Source organism: Marmota flaviventris, chromosome 6 (assembly GCF_047511675.1).
Source record: "Marmota flaviventris isolate mMarFla1 chromosome 6, mMarFla1.hap1, whole genome shotgun sequence".
Lineage (NCBI taxonomy): Eukaryota > Metazoa > Chordata > Mammalia > Rodentia > Sciuridae > Marmota > Marmota flaviventris.
Window position 1 is genome coordinate 117,971,327 of NC_092503.1, and position 17,733 is coordinate 117,989,059.

The 17,733-nt window shown below is 49.2% G+C and overlaps 1 protein-coding gene across 2 annotated transcripts; it reads right to left on the reverse strand.

Moving 5' to 3' along the window:
* Positions 1-432: 432 nt before the first annotated feature.
* Positions 433-17,703, reverse strand: Def6 (DEF6 guanine nucleotide exchange factor). 2 transcript variants are annotated; one of them, XM_027943511.3, is made up of 11 exons: positions 17,281-17,703; positions 9,971-10,111; positions 9,169-9,354; positions 7,286-7,522; positions 7,056-7,202; positions 4,820-4,928; positions 4,254-4,552; positions 2,976-3,142; positions 2,679-2,877; positions 1,183-1,273; positions 433-1,019 (listed from the first exon to the last, which is right to left on the reverse strand). In XM_027943511.3, the coding sequence occupies exons 1-11, from the start codon at positions 17,374-17,376 to the stop codon at positions 799-801; spliced, it is 1,893 nt and encodes a 630-aa protein (XP_027799312.1). In that variant the 5' UTR covers positions 17,377-17,703; the 3' UTR covers positions 433-798. The 2 variants fall into 2 exon arrangements, with proteins under 2 accessions (XP_027799312.1, XP_027799313.1); XM_027943512.2 differs by lacking the exons at positions 9,169-9,354; positions 9,971-10,111 and having other exon boundaries at positions 17,281-17,702.
* Between the last annotated feature and the right edge of the window lie 30 nt (positions 17,704-17,733).

The window sequence follows — 17,733 nt, forward strand, 5'->3', positions numbered from 1 at the left end:
CCTCCTTGAGCCTCAATTGTCTATCTATAAAATGAAAAAGATAATCTGGTTCTTCAGGTTGTCATGAGAATTAAATAAACTGGGAAACTGCAGGACACAGTAGATGCTCAATAAACATTTTTGGCTGATATCAGTGATGGTGCTTGCCCATATGCCAAGCAGTTAGTCCTCACACAACCCTCTAGAGTAGGTTTTAGAAGTACCTTCATTTTATCCAATGTACAAACTGGAGTATACAAATGTGAAGAAACTTCACCAAAATCAATCAGTTAGAAAGAGGCAGAGTTGGGTGCAGACCCCAGGCAGTCTAGCTTCATATTCCACATTTCTAACCATTTCACTGTACCCACTGCCTTTGGAACCTATAAATGGACTTGAGGGAAGGAAAGAGGGAATGGCAGGAGAGAGAGAGAGACAGACCTGAGCTAATAATTCCTTCTAAGAACAGTTTTTATTTAGACAAATGCCTCTACAACTTAGTGGCAGCTTGCCGGCTGATGGCCCTTGTTTTGCTTGTTCACTCTTTACCAGTCCAGGTCATTGGTCCTTGGGGCTAAAGCACAGGGCCAAATTCTCAAATATTAACACATCAGACAGTCTCAGCCATGGTCTGGGGCTTAGGACTGGTACAAGAGACAAACCATGTTCCATCCTGGACAGTCTCCTGGTTGGAGGACCTGAGTCCCTGGCACCAGGACCTCAGCTCCCTCTCCTAGCAGGGGCCAGTGTCATCCACAGGCCAGCTGTGGCCAGGTCCTGGTGGACATGATGTTGGAAGCAACAAGGGGCTAGGAGAGGCTAATTTTCTGGTGGGGGATCCAGATTATCTTCTTGAGCGGTGGAGGCCGGGACTGGAGTCTCATCCCCACCATTGAGGGACTTTGGTTCACTGCTGTTGGGTGAGGGGGTCCTGTTTCTCTGGGATCCCCAGCGGGTCAGGCGCTTTAGAGAGGAGTCTCGGCGGGCAAGTAGAGGGGGATGGAAGCCTGTGAAGGAGCTGCTGGTGACTGGACGCTTATCTGGAAAAGACAGCAATCAAGGAGAAAAACGCATGTGAAGGGCAAAGGCAAGGGCATGTGACTTTCAGTCCCACCTTGCCAGCCCAGGAGGTCTGGAGGCATCCCTTTTTTCTTCCCTTGTGCCTCCCAATCCCAGGGAAAGTCCCAGTCTACCCCTTCTTACCTCCAGGCTCAATTGGATGCATGAGCCTGTTCATCTGGACATTCCAGTGTTTCACGTTGGTGCTGGCCTGGCGCAACTTCCTCTGAGCAGCCTGTGAGGGCAGGGTCAGTGGGGAATGGGTCAGAGCCACCATCCATGGCCGGTGATCCTGATCTTTTCAGGTTCACAGCCCCTTAGAATCTGACCAGGCTACTAATTACCTCCCTAGAAACCCATGAATGTTCATAAAGATTTATGTAGATGAACAGTTTGCCTCCAATTTTAGGGGGCTCTTGGACCCTCAAGAATAAAAAATAATCTATTATAATAATAGTCTCTATTTATTGAGCAGCTTAGATGTGCTAAGCATATTAATCTTAATTTACAGAGCAGAACTTAGCAACAGACAAGTTCAAAAGAGGTTAAGAGGGGCTGGGGATATGGCTCAGTTGGCAGAGTGCTTGCCTCAGATGCACAAGGCCCTGGGTTCAATCCCCAGCACCAGACACACACACACACACACACACACACACACACACACACACAAAGAGGTTTTCCTAAGGACACATGCTGAGTTCTAAACCACTGAACTAATGCAGGAACCTCTGCACCAATATACACAGATCGTTGGCAGTAGTTGTGGGGTGGGTAGATCATGAAGGAACTGTCCTTTCCTATGTTGCATATTTCTGTATTGTTTAAATTTTTTGCAGTGATTTCATAAGCCAATAAAGCCAAAATAAAATCATCAATATTAACAAAAATAAAAGATCAAAATTAAAATAGAGGGCTGGGGATGTGGCTCAAGCGGTAGCGCGCTCGCCTGGCATGCGTGTGGCCTGGGTTCGATCCTCAGCGCCACATACAAACAAAGTCCGCCGAAAACTAAAAAATAAATATTAAAAAAACTCTCTCTCTCTCTTTCTTTAAAAAAAAAATTAAAATAGAAAAATTTAAAGCCTCTTCTATGGAGATTTATACTTCAGGGAGTGAAGATCAAGTACAGGGACAGTAAAACAAAGGCTTGGAAGAATAGGAGGAAAATATTCTGCCTAGATTAATGATTGATTTGATTTTTGCTGTGCTGGGCAACCAGGGCCTCATGCATGATAGGCAAGAGTTAGACCACTGAGGGACTCCCCAGCCCTTTTAATTTTATTTTGAGACTGGGTTTCCTAAATTGCCCAGGTAGGTCTCTATTTTCAGATTTTTCTGCCTCAGTCTCCTGAGTAGCTGGGGTTGCCAGGGTGTACCTCCACGGCCAGCCAGATTAATAATAATAAACATAACAGCAATGTTTCTTCAGTACGTTTACTAAAAATCATGTATTATCTCTTTATTTTTCATAACAGTTGAATTAACAGTTTCCTTTCCAGATGGAGGACTAAAAATGAAGAGCGGTTAGCAGCCTACCAAGGTCACACAGTCAGATGAAGATAACGCCAGGGTCTGAGGGATGGCACTTTGGCTCCGGATGACACGCCCACCTCGCCCTGCATCCAGTTCCAGGGCCTCACCTCTACGTCCTCGTCGGCCCTCTGCCGGTTCTGCCGCACCTCCTCCAGCTGCAGCTGGGCCTGCTGCAGGGAGCGGCTCTGCAGCGCCATCTCCTGCTGCAGCTCTTGCTTCTCCTGCTGCGTGCGTTCGATGTAGCGCTCCTGCTCCTCCTTCAGCTGCATCAACTGCTTCAGCTTCTCCTCCTCCTCCTCCAGCAGTCTGTCGGGAGTGTACGGTGTCTCTCCAGTGCCAAGGCACCTCGCAGCTGCTCAGTAGTGGGCGTATTGGAAAAGCAGGAAAGGGTCCCTCAGGCCTACCTGGTCTGGGCGAGGCGCACTGCCTCCTCATCACGCCGAGCTTTCACCTCCAGTTGCAGAGCCTCCTGCAACCGCTGCTGCATCTCCTCCAGCTCCTTGATGCGCTGCCGCTGCCGGGCAGCCTCCTCCTTCTTCAGCTCCATCTCGGCCTGCATGGAGGCTCGAGCCTGCAGCAGACGGGTTTGGGGTGGTAAATGGTTGGGAAACGGGAAGACTGGGGAGTTTGGTGACTGTGTGCTGCGGTTCTCTGGGGCTTCTCTACCAGGCTACCTGGGGGTGAGGGACTGGGGGATTCCTTTATTTTGTGATTTCCTGATCTGACCCCTTTCTGCGAGTGAACAGATGCCTAGTCATTTCCTTCCTAGCACTACCTTTAGTAATAATAATTAGAGCCCTGGATATAGCTCAAAGGCAGGGCACTCACCTAGCATGTTCATAGGCCCTAGGTTTGATCCCTAGTACCACCCACAAATTACATATTATTATATCTATTAAATAACATAGTATGTTATATTACAATTAAATAACATTAAATTAAAATATGATCATCTCTTAGCACCAGCCCTAATAATTATGATATATATCATAATATCATTATGGCTGGTGTTAGAAAGAAGGGGCTATAATTATTATTACAACAACCAAAAATTATTGAACACTTTACAAGTGTTTCCTCACTTAATCCTTACCCTACCTCCATGAATAAAGTTCTATCAATATCAACATTTACTCTTAGGTAAATGAAGCACAGAGAAGCTGAGTAAATTCCCTGAAATAACAGAGCTCCTAGAAGGCAGAACTGGATTGAATCCACCTGTCTCTGACACTGGACCAGATCTTTCAAATCCTAAATCTAATAGCCTTTGCAGGCCTAGTCCGCCTCCAGAAAAGTCCTATCTATTTGCCTTCCTGCAGATCTCAGTTCAGGTCTAAGTCCAACCTTGGTCCAAACTATTCTCACTCAGTCTTCAGCTGCTCCTTGAGTCCAAGCTGAGTCCCCTAGGAAAGACTTCAGAATATGGCCCCATGCTACGCCTGTCACTCAGTCCTCTCTCCCCACTTCATACCATCCCTCATCTCTAGCCATCCCTTGGCCAGGTTCCCACCCTGCCCTCTATTTCCTTAGCCACAAGTCCCACCCATATCACAGTCTGGGTCTCCTATGCCACTTTCAAGTCCATGGCTCTGTTCTGACCGTCCCCTTTCCAAACTTCGCCTCAACGCTCACCCCTCCGCCCCGCCCTCCACTTCAGGCCCCGCCCCCAGGGCTGACATCACCTGCTCCGCCTCCCGCAATTGGTCCTCCAGCGCCTGCTGCAGCTCCCGGTGCTGGCTGCGACGGCGCTCCTCTTCCTCCTGCAGCAGCCGCTCCGCCTGTCGCTGCGCCTCCTGCAGCAGTTCCAGCTCTTGCAGCTTCCGCTCCTTCTCCTCCTGCAACTGCTGCAGCCGCAGCAGCTCCTCTTCCTTGGCCGCCCGGCGCCGCTCCCGTTGTTCCCGCTGTTCGCGCCGCTTCTGCTTCAAGTCCTTGTGCAGTGATGTCTTCCCCTCCGCCTGCAGCCGGATCGCGGTCTGGATGGCTGCGGGCGGAGCGGGAGAGGGTCACCTGGGCCTAAGGAGTCTCTCAGGTCCACTTTCTAGCTCCCGCCGAGCTGAGTATTATCACTATCACCCCCTTTTTCTGTCTTTATTTATTTATTTTTGGTGCTGAGGGTGGAACCCAGGGCCTCGGTCATGCGAGGCAAGAGCTCTACTTTTGAGCTACCTCGCCAGTCCTATCACCCCCTTTTCAAAGATGGGGCAACTGACGCCAAACCAGACACAGGCCTCACCCACCGAGCGCTTACCAGCTGTCCACTCCTGGCGCTGGCGCGTGTCTGAGGCGCTCATCTCATAGGTGCGGCTGGCGGTCTTCACACAGAACATGCAGCGCTTTCCTTCGCGGTCTGGCAGCACCTGAGAGAGGGCAGGTGGCCCCAGCCAGGCTGGCCTCACTGAGGTCTGGGCCACACCTGGCCAAGAGGTGCCCCAGCTCAAGCCCCTCCCTCTCCTAGCTGACTTTCTTCCCTGCAAACTCGCCAGGAGCCTGAGTGGGCCGGAGGATTAGTGGCAGAGGTACTTGAGATTCCCTGGCTCTAGCCTTTGCCCTTTTAAGACTGGATGGGGCCATTTTCATCTTGGTATCTTTCCACAGTACATAGTACAGGCTTGAACACTTCCAATCACAGGGGCCTCCCCATGCCACTTGTTTGATTGTAACCCTGCCTAGTGAGAAAGTCCATTCATCCCACAGGAATCTGGAGCATCTGTTGAATGCAACTCGGTGTTTTAGGGTTTGGGGATACTAAGGTGCGCCTAACTGAACAAGTCCCTGCCTTCACTCTGCTTGCATTCTGTGGAAAATCACAGCTGCTGCTACACATTGAGCTTCTTATGTTCCAACACTGCTCTAGTGTTTTATGTGGACCATTTTATCCACTACTCCCCCCCACCCTTGCCAGACAGGCATTATTGGCTCTACTTGACAGAGAAAGAGACTGTGGTGCCAAGGGTTCCAGGAATGTGTCCAATTCACACTGTCTGTTAGTGGAGAAGCTGGGAGTTCCACCTCCATCTATGTTCTTTCCATAGCAACATCTATTTCCTTATGTGACAAAAATGGACAGAGCCTAGGATAGCAACAATTTAAATGTAAAATAACAAGAGTTGACAAGGATTAAAGAAATTGGAATCCTTATATACCACTGGTAAGAGTGTAAAATGGTATATTCCTGAAGAAACATTTGCAGTTACCCCCAAAGTTAGAATTACCACACAATCCAGCATTTCTTCTTCTAGGATGTGTATACCCAAGAGAAAGGAAAACATGTCCATATAGAAACTCATACATAATAGCATCGTTAACAATAGCAAAACAGTGGAACTAACCCAAATGTCCATCAACAGATGAATGGATAAACAAAATATGGTATATCTATATGATGGAAAATTATTCAGCCTTAAAGAGGAAGGAAATTCCTATACATTTCACAACAAAGATGAAGTTTGGAAATGATGCTAAGTGAAAGGAGCCAGTAGCAAAATGAAAAATATTGTATAATTCTGCTGACATAAGTACCTAGGATAGGAAAATTCGAGACAAAGTGTAATAGAGGCTATGAAGGGCTGAAGAGAAGAGGGAATGAACAGTTGGTGCTTAAATGAGTACAGAGTTTCTGTTTGGGGTGATTAAAAAAAACTGGAAATATGTAATAATGATGATGGCCCAATATTGCAAGTACTTAATGCCACTGAATTGTACACCTAAGATTGTTAAAATGGCAAATTTCATATATATATACACACTGATATATATGTGGAGATATATATACTGACACAAATATATGGATATATTTATATATCTACCATTTAAAATACTGTTTTTAAAATTTTATTTATTTATTTATTTATTGTTACTAGGGATTGAATTCAGGAGCACTTGACCACCAGGCCACATCCACAGCCCTATTTTGTATTTTATTTAGAGATAGGGTCTCACTGAGTGCTTAGAGCCTTGTTTCTGCTGAGGCTAGCTTTGAACTTGCTATCCTCCTGCCTCAGCCTCCCTAGCTGCTGGGATTACTGGCATGCACCACCGTACCTGACCCTAAAATACTGTTTTTTTTAAGTCTCTAAAATAATAATGAACACAACTAAGGGAAGAGAATGGAAGAGAAGAGGGAGAAGGAATAGGGGGTGAGGATAGGGAGGTATGGAATTTAGGTGAAGGAGAAAGGCCTCTTAAGAGGATTTTTAAAAAGGATTTGCTATGAAGTGTGGATATAAATCATCTTCTCTGAAATCTTTAGCAAAATCCACATTATTCACTATTGAGTTTGGTATTTATATTAGTATTTGGTTTTAGTTCTTTTGGAGTCTGACATGCACGAGAATGACCTGGAGGCACCCAGGTATATATGAGTTACACGAACCTAGCAGAAGTGTGTGTTTCCTCCATTCTTCCCCCTGACCCCCTTTTCCTCCCACCACCCCAGGGACCCTCTGGGCCCTGAGGTGTCCTCTGCCTTTCCCTCATGCCCTCACCTCCACACAGCAGTGGGCATCCAGGGGGATGGTGCCCCTTTTCTCCTTGCACTCTTCACTCCCAAAGTAGCAGAGGCAACTGGGCTGCAGCTGGAACCAGCGTTCTGCCCAGTTCCTTCTCAGGTGCCCCCGCTTCCAGAGGTAGCCCTGCTGGTCAGAGTCAAGTTAGAGATTCCCAGGCCCCCCCCATCACCCTCCTGGTGTTCTCCCTGGTTCCCAGCTTGGCTGACCTGCTTCAGGACATCTTGGATGAGCTCCTGGTAGACCTCATGGATGGCCATGCTGAGGGTGTCCCGTCCCACACCCCGCAGGCAGCGGCCAGAGTTGAAGAGCTCCAGGAACTGCCAGACACTGAGTCCCCCGGTGGTCTGGGCTGCCTGGGCCTCCTGGGCCAGCAGCTCCTCCAGCTCACCCAAGCCCACCTCCAAACTCATGCTGCTGAGCACCTTCTTCAGCAGGTATTCTACCTGGAAGGGGAAAGGGAAGGCCTGGTGACAGCAGCAGGCTATATTGCCACACCAACACCAGGGGCATTCCATCTGGGGTCCTAGAGCCTGGTAGAGGGGATGAAGGACAAGGGGTTGGGAGGGCCAGGGGACAATGCCAAGGGAGACCAGGATGGAGATTCCAGAGGGAACCCTGGAGCCCTACTCCCAACTCAAGCATCCTCGTTCCCTTCCCGGCCCCAGTCCTACTTCTTCCTATTTTAAATTAAGGGCAGGGTGAAGGTGGGAGCTGAGAGCTGGGGGCCAGGCAGAGGCAGCAACTCATAAACAAGTCAGAGATGGCATAAAACTCTCATTTCATGCCCTTACTTTGTGGATGACAAAACCAAAGCCCAAAGTGGGAAGTAACTTGTTTTAAGTCACACAGCAAGTTGGGGGCAGCCAGAACTTCATTTGGATCTCCAGATTCCCATTTGGGTCCTTATTCCAAACCCCAATCCCCAACCCTGTATCACTGCCCTGTGGGAAGGCAGGGGGTTGGGGGTGGGAGTAAGAAAGGCAGGGACAGGAAACCCATTTCAGAGGAACAGGAAGTGGTGGTTGGGGTATATCCTGCTGCAGTTTGTTCTCACTGCATGTTGATCATAGCAGCAAGAGGCCTTCTGGCCTCTGAGAGGCCACTTTGCCCTCACTGGCAAGGAATCTGACAAGGTTGTCCACTCAGATGGACACATGTCCCTCTCTTGCCCCAGCATCTTTGGAAACTCTCTTTAGGTAGCTTTCCCACTCTTCCCACAATTCTTAGACATGCTAGGACTTTTGTGTGTGTGTGTGTGTGTGTGTGGCGCTGGCGATTGAACCCAGGGCCTCACACATGCTAGACAAGCGCTTAACCACTGAGCTAAATCCCCAGCCTGACATGGTAGGACACACCCTCCTTTGTGTACCCTACTATGAAGACCTAAATTCACCCTTGTGCTGCTATAGCCACCACCAGACCAAAGGGTAGGAGAAGGCTGAATGGGCAGAGGAGAGAAGTGTGCCAAAGAGGGAGGGTGGATAGGAAAAGAAAATGACTGCTCTTGGTTTTACCCATGAGCTAAAGGAGGTAATGGCTATGTTCCTGGCCTCTTCTCTAAGGATGCTGTCTCTCTGGGCCCCTGAGTCAGCCCTGACTCTCCAGGGGGAAAAAAAAAAAAAGATAGGAAAAATCTGGAACTAGGGCTAGACTTTGTTGCCCACCTTGAGTAACTGAAGTTATTTCCTGGTCTCCCATCCTCCAAGGTCTCCCATCCCATTACAAAGCACCTGCTAGATTACCACAGTTCCTAAAATCCCAATATTTGACCTTAAATGCTCTCATTTAAAAATGCTCAGCAACATATCATCAAACACTTCTGTTTAATGAAGTTTGCAGACCATTTTTTCTCCTGTGAGGACTAGCAGAACCTTGAGAGAAGTGTACTTTTTGGTTCTGGAAGAAGGCACAATTGCTCCAACATGGGTAGTTCTAGGTATCTGGAGACAGCTGAGGGGGCCAGGTACCAGCATGGGGAGACAATGAAGGGAGAGGAAGTGGGAGGGTACGGAAAGTGATTGGCTTCCTTCATGGTGTTGTTGGGGCCTGGCCCCAGTGACTCAGTCCCCGGGTCTGCCGTCACCCTCACCTCATCAGGAACCATGATCAGAGGGTACTTGTCCTCAGACAGGAAGTTGAAGAGGCACCAGAGGCGGAAGGCATCCTGATTGGAGAGCAAGCTGTTCCCGTTGCTATCTGCTCGATAGTTCTTCTTGGCCGTCAGGGTCCAGCACAGCTCATCAAAGTGCTCTTTAACGAAAGCCCCCTCTTCCACCTGCCACCAGGCCTGCCAGTCAGCCATCCGTCCCATCCCCGATCTACCACCAAACAAGGCTCCAGCTGGGTTACTTGTGTTCATTTATATTCCTGCTCCCCACCCTGCCAAGTCCAGCACTGAATATGAGGAATCCCTGAGCCGATTACCAGGTAACTAGCTGGTTCCAATCTCCCAACCACTCCCCAACATACCACACCCGCCCAAGTGCCCTGCTGACAAAGAAATGTCATTCCCTCAGTCCAAAGGAAGAAGGAAGAGAGAGGCTCAGGGGGAGTGGATGGCCAAGGAGACCTGGGAAGAGAATGACAGGTGAGGGGAGCAGGGCGACATTACAGCTGGGAGCCAGAGGTGGGATTGGGCAGGGATGGGATGGAAAGGCTGTGGTTAGGGTGGAGGCTGGGATAGAGAGGGGAGACACTGAGGGTGAGCTGAGTGGGACAAGAAGGGGACAGATGGCTGGGATGTGATGGCTGGGAGAACAAGGATGGACAGAGGGGTAGAAATGGGGGTTAACTGGGCGGTAGAGAAGAGTTGGAGTAGCAAGGTGTTGGGGTGCTGGCCAGGCTGGGGAAGTGGGGAGAGGTTAGAAGTGTCCCACACAAGTAAGGCCCACCTTGTCCAGGATGTACTTGTTGAGGTAGGGCATGTAGCCCTGGCTGGACACGGGGCCATCATCATCATCTCGGAAGTGCTCCTCCAGGGCCACAGGGTCATGGGGGATATGCAGGACCGTGTACAGGTTGTGGGACAGCACCTGAGACAGAGTGGCCATTTGCCTTTCTGCACTCCAAACAAAATTAGGCTAAAGTACTGTGCCCACCTCCCTGCTCATCAGCACCCCCATCCTGGCTGAGTCCTCTGTACACTGTTCAGTTCAATAATAACTAAAACGTATCTACGTACCAGGTGCCAAGCACTGAGCTAAGCACTTTACACATCATTCATTAACCTCCCTACTGACTATTCATATCCTCTTTTACAGATGAAAAAAACCCCTGAGGCTCTGAGATGTTTCTCAGCTGGCAGAACTGGTAGAGCTGGGATTCCAACCCTGGCAGCCATGCTTTCAACCATTTGATTAGGTGTCAGCGTCTTCTTTCTATAGATAGGACACTGAGGCTCACAGGGTCCATTAACTTGCCCAAGGGCCCACAGTGAGCAAGGGCTTGGGATTCCAATCCAGCTCGGTCAGACTTCAAAGCCCAGGTGTTTCCCACAGTGCTGGGCTATCTGCAGGGAGGCAGCAGCCTTGAACTTATCACAGTTTCCATCATAGACTCAGTGTTCAGGCTGCTGTGTGCCTGACACCCAGGTGTGTCTGATCAACGAAGGGCCCCTTAACAGACTGAAGGGGGCTGGAGAGGGCTCAAAGAAGATTCATGAAAAATGGTCTGTGAGATGGGGCGAGGTTGGATGGGATGGTGGTGGTCAGGACGGTGTGCAGGGAAAACATGGGTCTGTTGAACAGATTCAAGATATTAGAACCAAGGGGTTGAAATTTGAAATCTTGTAAAAATAAATTTTTAAAAATGTTCTGGGGCAATTCTGTTATAGCACTTATCACAGACAGTGTGATGATTAAAAAGTTACTATTGGGCTGGGGATGTGGCTCAAGCGGTAACGTGCTCGGCTGGCATGCGCACGGCGCTGGGTTTGATCCTCAGCGCCACATTAAAATAAAATAAAGATGTTGTGTCCACCGAAAATTAAAAAATATTAAAAATTTCTCTCTCTCTCTTTAAAAAAGAAAAGTTACTATTGTGCAAATTGTGCACTCACTATGTGATAGCCACTGTATAGGGTGTTTTTCTTTTCCTTCTTTTTTTTTTTAAGATGCTGTGGATGGGGCTGGGATTGTGGCTCAGCAGAAGAGCACTGGCCCAGTATGGGCGGGGCCCGGGTTCGATCCTCAGCACCACATAAAAATAAAGGCATTGTGTTGTGTCCATCTACACCTAAAAAATAAATATTAACAAAAACAAAAACAAAAAAGATGCTGTGGATGAAGCCCAGAGTCTCTCACGCAGGCTAGGCCAGTGCTCTATCAGAGTCACATCTCAGCCCCAAGGTGCTTTTTATTATCCAGTTATAGCCTCTACCACCACCTTGCTACACAAATATTCCTGTTTTTCAGATAAAGATATTGAGGTTTGGAGAATTTAAGAATAAATGGCAAAGCTGAGGTTGGAACTAGGTAGCCTGGCTTCAAGAGCTGCCTCCCTATTAGAATATTGACCCTGAACCTCTCTCTCCAACTGGATTGTGAGTCTGGAGATAAGGCCTTTGTTCCTCTTCTGTCCCACAGCCCCTGTGCTCTCTTATGCACACCAAGTGCAAGCAAGCAATGCTGCGCCACCAGCAGTTCACCTTGGAGTCAGTTCCTTGGAAGCAGGAACTGGCCTGTGTCAGAGAGGGTATGTGTGCCAAGCCTTCATTTTATTCTCTTTTGAGAGAGGAAGGGGAGAAAGAATTAGATTTCTCCCCAATGTTCTATGTTCTATAGGATGTCAGGTTCTTGCAAAGCAGGTAGGTGGGGGACCGTGTGTGTGTGTGTGTGTGTGTGTGTGTGTGTGTGTGTGTGTCTATGTGGTGTGTTTCTTATGGATTTCCCATGATTTTCAGAGTAAAAGCTGGAGTCCTTCCAGAGGCCTCTAGGCCCTGTGACTTGGCCTGCTGCACCTCCTCTGACCTGTCTCTTGCTCACCTCTCCAGCCACTCTGGAATCCTTGCTGTTCCTCAAAACAGGACATACTCTTGCCTCAGGGCCATTGTTCTTGCTGTTATTGCAGCCTGGAACATTCCTCTCCCAGGTCACTGCCTGACTTGATGGCTTGCATCCTCCCCTCCTTCCCATTTCTGCTTAGTTGACACTTTCTCAGAAGCGGGTTCCCTTGGTCATCTTATTGAAATCTGTAGCCCAATTTCCTTTAACCTCCACACTTGTCAGCCTGCATCTGCTGTATTTTCTTCCCATCATTTATCATCATCTATCTACTAGACATTTTATTTATTCTATGATGTTTCCTCTGTCTAGGATGTCAATACCACTAAGTTGGAGTTTTCTCACTGTTGTATCATTGGGCCTGACACATAGTGGACACTCAATAAATATCTACTGGGTAAACTCAAATCCTTCATGGGAAGAAATAGAAAATAATGCAAAACTCAGACAGATATGGACTGAATCTCTTGAGCAGATAAACTTCGCTGGCCTCAGTTTCCCTATCTCTACATGGAGATATTACATAGAACTTGCCACCCAGAAGCACATGTTGCTTGAGCTGTTCCCTTCATGGTTCATCTGCCACACTGTCTTCTAAGACCTATTTAGCTAGCTTTCTTCACCAGTACCTTTTGCCATTGGACTCCAAAGAGCCCAGGGATGAGGCTCTGACTCCTGTGAGCTGTCAGGATCAGGACCAGGAGGAATTACAGGTTCCAGACACTCGGGGCTCAGTGATAAACCTCAGATTGCCAGGCTTCCGGTGCCTGGGTGGGGTGGGGGTGGGGTTTAGGGAGAGGGGTCATGCTGGAAAGGAAATGGCAGCGTTGGAGGAATGTCGGGGTGGAGGAGTGAGGAGCAGGAGCTCACTTGCAGATCTCAATCAATTCTCAACCCTGGAGGCAGGGACTCTCATTATCCTCATTTTATAGATGAGGAAATCAAGGCTTAGAGAGATGAAGTGTCTCGCCCAAGGTCTGGCTTGGAAGCCCTGCTCTTGATCTCTATACTGCACGGTTCTGGCTGAACATTTGAATCACCTGGGGAGCTGGTGAAACTGAAATATGCTGGCCCCGCCCTACCTATTGACTCAGACTTTCCAGGGGTGGGGTCCAGGTGTCTATTTTTCACAAGCTGCCATCTGGTCTCTCTCAAGACACCCACAGTCTCTCTCATGGGCCTGGGCAGCCCCTGACCACTGGGTCAGCAACCATAGACCTCCCGAGGCTTCATTTATTCATTCTTTCCTCTGGAAGCCTGGGGGAGGGAGGCTGGTTCCCTCTGGGGACTTGGAGTCCTCTAAAAACCCAGGTGTAGGCATAGGTGTGGGCGTCAGGTCCACATTGACAATAAGTCAGTAAGGGCTGAGGCTGTAGCTCAGTGGCAGAGTGCTTGCCTAGCATGCACCAAGCCATGGGTTCAATCCCCAGCACCCCTCAAACAAACAAAAAGTCAGTAAGGAGGCGGACATGATGGTGCATGCCTGTAATCCCAGCTACCTAGTAGGCTGAGGTAGAAGGATCGCAATTTCAAAGTCAGCCTAGACAATTTAGTGAGCCTGTCTCAAATAGCCTTCAGGATCCTAAAGCCAACAGACCAGGAAGTACCTTCAGATACAGGGGGTTTGGGAATTCATAAAAGCACCAAGATGACTTCACAAAGAATGAATAATCTCTCTCCTAAATTGACTATAATCATTAAAAGAGTCTAGGTTCCAAGTGATCCTTTTAAAAGACATAGATCCTTCAAGTAACTGAACGTACTTCAGTGGGAACTGAAGTGCAACTATTATCATGAAGACCTGAGAATTTTAAAAGGTGAATCTCTGGATTATCTGTGTAACCTACTGTGGGCAAGAGCGGGATGGAGGGGTTGGGTGTGGACAGAGACCTAGAAAAAGGAAAGGAGAGGTTGCATCAAGGATTGAGTTCATCTACTCCGTGTCTTTGTTTTTAGTTATTTTTGTAGACTGGCTGGGCAGCTGGGTGGCTGGGTGTTCCCCAGATGAACCTTCTTTCTTTGATAGATGAGAAACTGGAGGACCACAGATGTAGAGTCACTTTCCCAAGGTCACTGAGCTGGGGAGCAGTATAGGTCACAGCCTGTGTGTTTCTGAGTCATGTGACCTGCATGTCATTAAGTCATCCTCCCTTTCCCACCCCCATGTCCTTGCCTGAGGAGAACAGCAGCACAGAAGGGTCAAGGCAAAGCAGATGACCCTGGCCAGCAGATTTCTGGACTGAATGTTCTTAACTTTCCCTCTATGACATAGAGTTAGGAGGCAAAGCCTGAAGCTCAGAGACTTCAGTAGGCAACAGACCCTCCCTCGGCTCCAGGACTACCCTGAGTGTCAGCTGGAAGCTCAGGAGCCTGGGAGGCCACCTGCACACCCCTCCCTGTTTCCCCCCAGCTCTGGTCTGTCAAGGTGAAGCTGCAGGCCTGCTGTCTCCCCTCCCCAGTCCTCACCAAGTCAGACTCACTGCTTCATATGCTCATCCCTGCCCATGGCCTGACAGGGAGAGTGGTGACCACATTCACAGCCTGGGGAGAGGGTATGGCCACTAGGACAGCCTCCCTCTGAAGGGCTCCCTATTTGAGTTTTCAAATTAAAATGCCACAGCCCTCTGTCTGGAGGGCTTCTCATTCCTTGAGCTCTTTAAAGGAGGTTCTGGGCATCTGCGCAAGCCTCCAGCCTCATCTCCATCCATCTGGCCAGGGGTGCCATTGCCACTGGTCTGTTTTCAGCCCAACTGGATGAAAGCATCGTACTTTTTACAAGTATGCAGAGGGTAAATTTCATCTGGTTTCTCTGCCCAAGCCTTTTCTTCTCCAGGGAAGTGCTCTCCACCCCTCCAGCTGTTCTCAGGCTTGCTGTTCTTCCTTCTGCCCTGGCCTCATCAGGAGTTTGCCTGGGACAGCCAAGGCAGCCTCTCCTCCTGACACTCAGGGGAGAGGCAGCAATTCTCACCTGGGTATAGATTGCCCTGGAATAGTAGGGAGTCTCCCTCCTGGTCCCAAATGTGGACTCCAAGGTTAGGGGCAGTTTCAGTAAGTATAACCCTGAGACTTTCCCCCTTATCCCCTAGTCTTGCAGGGGAGGGGATGGGTCTGGCACGGTCTGTCTCCTCTGCTTCTTCTTCTGCCTTCTGACCACTTCTCTATTACGTCTCTGCCTTTCTGGCTTCCCCACCCTCAACATTATTATTACTTCCTCCCACTCCAGTGTTCACCCCTTGGATTTTGGGGGAAACTTGCCTTCTCTCCTATGCAGGGGCTCTGCCATTTCTGTCCACTCCCAATTGGCCTGAGCTTCCCACTGTTGAATTAGGTTCCCAGAGTGAATGAGTTTTCTGTCAGGTAGGAGTGAAATCTACCATTACCTGTGTGACCAGAGTTGCTGCAGTGGGTACAATATGAGCTTTAAGTGGTACAAAGACAGTGTACAGTTCAAATGCGTGAGCTCTCCAAGGACTCTTCCTAGAAATACTCAATCTGTGGGGGGTGAGGAGTGGGTGCTGGGCCAGAGCTTCAAACTAGGAAGCCTTACTGGCAGAGGGCATCAGAAAATAGGAACCACATAAAGGTTGTACCCATCATACATGAGGGACACAGAAAGCCTGGAGAGATCTCAGCAGCCACAGACATGGAAAATGATATCTTGGAAGCAAGAAGCCATGGGATTGATTCTCCTGGCAAGATATAAAGGGGCAGAGTGGGAGGTGGGGTATGGGACACAGACTTTCTGCAGGGATGGTGTTTGGATGATTTATTTTTCTTCCACACATTCAGAGGTCTCAAATAGACAACATGATTTTTTCCCCCTGATACTGGGGAAAATTTTTTTTCCCCTGGCCCTTTTGAGATAGGGTCTTGCTAAGTTGTTGAAGCTGACCTCAAACTTATAATCTTTCTGCCTCAGCCCTCCAAGTCACTGGGATTATAGGTACATGTCACTATGTGTAACTAGACCTATAACAAAATAATTTAAGATGCATGAAAGGAAAACCTTTCTGTTGGAAGATTCTCCCCAGGAGACCAAAGGTAGACCCTCGTTTCTGAGAAAGTAGAAAATCATTTATTAAAATGTTGACAAATCTGGCTAAGGGATAGATTATGAGATAGGACCAGCTTGGCACATCCAAGTTCAGCAATATGGGGGCTAAATGGAGGTCAGGCACAATGCCTATTCTATTCCATTTACCTGCCAGGTTTCTAGGCCTCTTACCTTGGTCATTAAGAATGGAGACTGAGATTGTGACCCTCTTTTGAAGGAGGGAAAGGGAGATATCAGGAATATAGGGCCTTACCTCATGCCAAGACCATCATCTAATGTGGGACACTCAATAAAAGTCACAGTGCGTGAACTAACCCTGAAGGCAGGTCCAGAGAGTTGAGGCCAATGCTGCTTCATTCCCCGTGTTTGCTGGTTCTAGCAGCCTTGACCCTTGCTTCTTCCTGCACTAACTGGAGTGGGGAAGGCAGCACTAACCCACTGGGGGTAGGTGGGGCGGGGGGGTGGGGAGAGAATTATCTGGCCTCTCCAGGACCTTCCAGAACTTCTAGATGGCAGATTTTCTTGGACAATCACTGATGGGACTTTTCCTGGGCTGGCTTCCCAAGGTCTGAAGGCCCCAGTTTCCTTCCCAGTCTGGTGTGAGTGTGCATATGCTCATGGGTGGAACAGGACGGTGAGCTGGGCAGTAGTATAATGGGGTCAGCAGTTCTCACCCCCTCCCCAGCTCTGTCCCACCTGTAGTTCAGCAGGCTAACTTGATTTAGAAGTGGAAAAAGGCCTTTATATCCCTCTGCTCCCGAGGAAGTGACTGACTGGTTAACTGTCTTTCTCCAAAGCCAGGAGGAACTGGCAGGGAGGAGTAAGGTGCGTGCCCAAGCATGACTCTGGGGAGCTGTGTGTGCTCATCCCATGGAGTCTGGGAGGTGGCCTAACTCATGGTCCTCAGACCCCATGATGCACAGTGGCTCTGTATGTACTTCACTGAAGCTTCTGAATGGTGGGCAGCAACATCCACCCAGCCACGCTGGCTCAGTCACCCAGTACCAGTCCTCCAACCTGAGCCAGGGCCGCTGGATGGCTGGATGGCTGGGTGCCCAGAGCAGCACAGCACTCATGCTGAACACCCAAGCGGCAGGGACTGATATGGTGTGTCTGCCAGCCTCCCCTGGGTCCCAGTGCCCCTCACCTTGAGCTGGGACTTGGAGACCTTGCCACTCTTCTCTACATCCAGCGCGGTGAAGGCGTACCAGATGGACTTGAGCAGCTCCTTGCGCAGGGCCATGGCTGAGGCGCCCGCCCGGCCTAGGGGCGGCTCTTAACATCAAGATCCGGTTTCAGGAAATGCAAAACGGCTGCAGAGACCGCAGAGGGGCCCTGGTGCAGAGCAAGAGCTCCACCTGCCTGCTTGCTCTGGCTCCCTGAGCTGGCCTGTGGCTCTGGCAGTGCTCAGCAGCCCCATTCCCCTGCATGGAACAGGGACCAACTTTCTCAGAATTGGGGTCATTGTTCTGATGGGACTGGTTCTCTGGCTGTGAGGACCTTTTAGAAGCCTCTTTGCCCCAGGGCCTTCCTAGGCTACCAAGAGGCAGCTCCCTGAGGGAAAAAGAAAGCCCATCTTGACTTCAGAGTCACAGTTTAC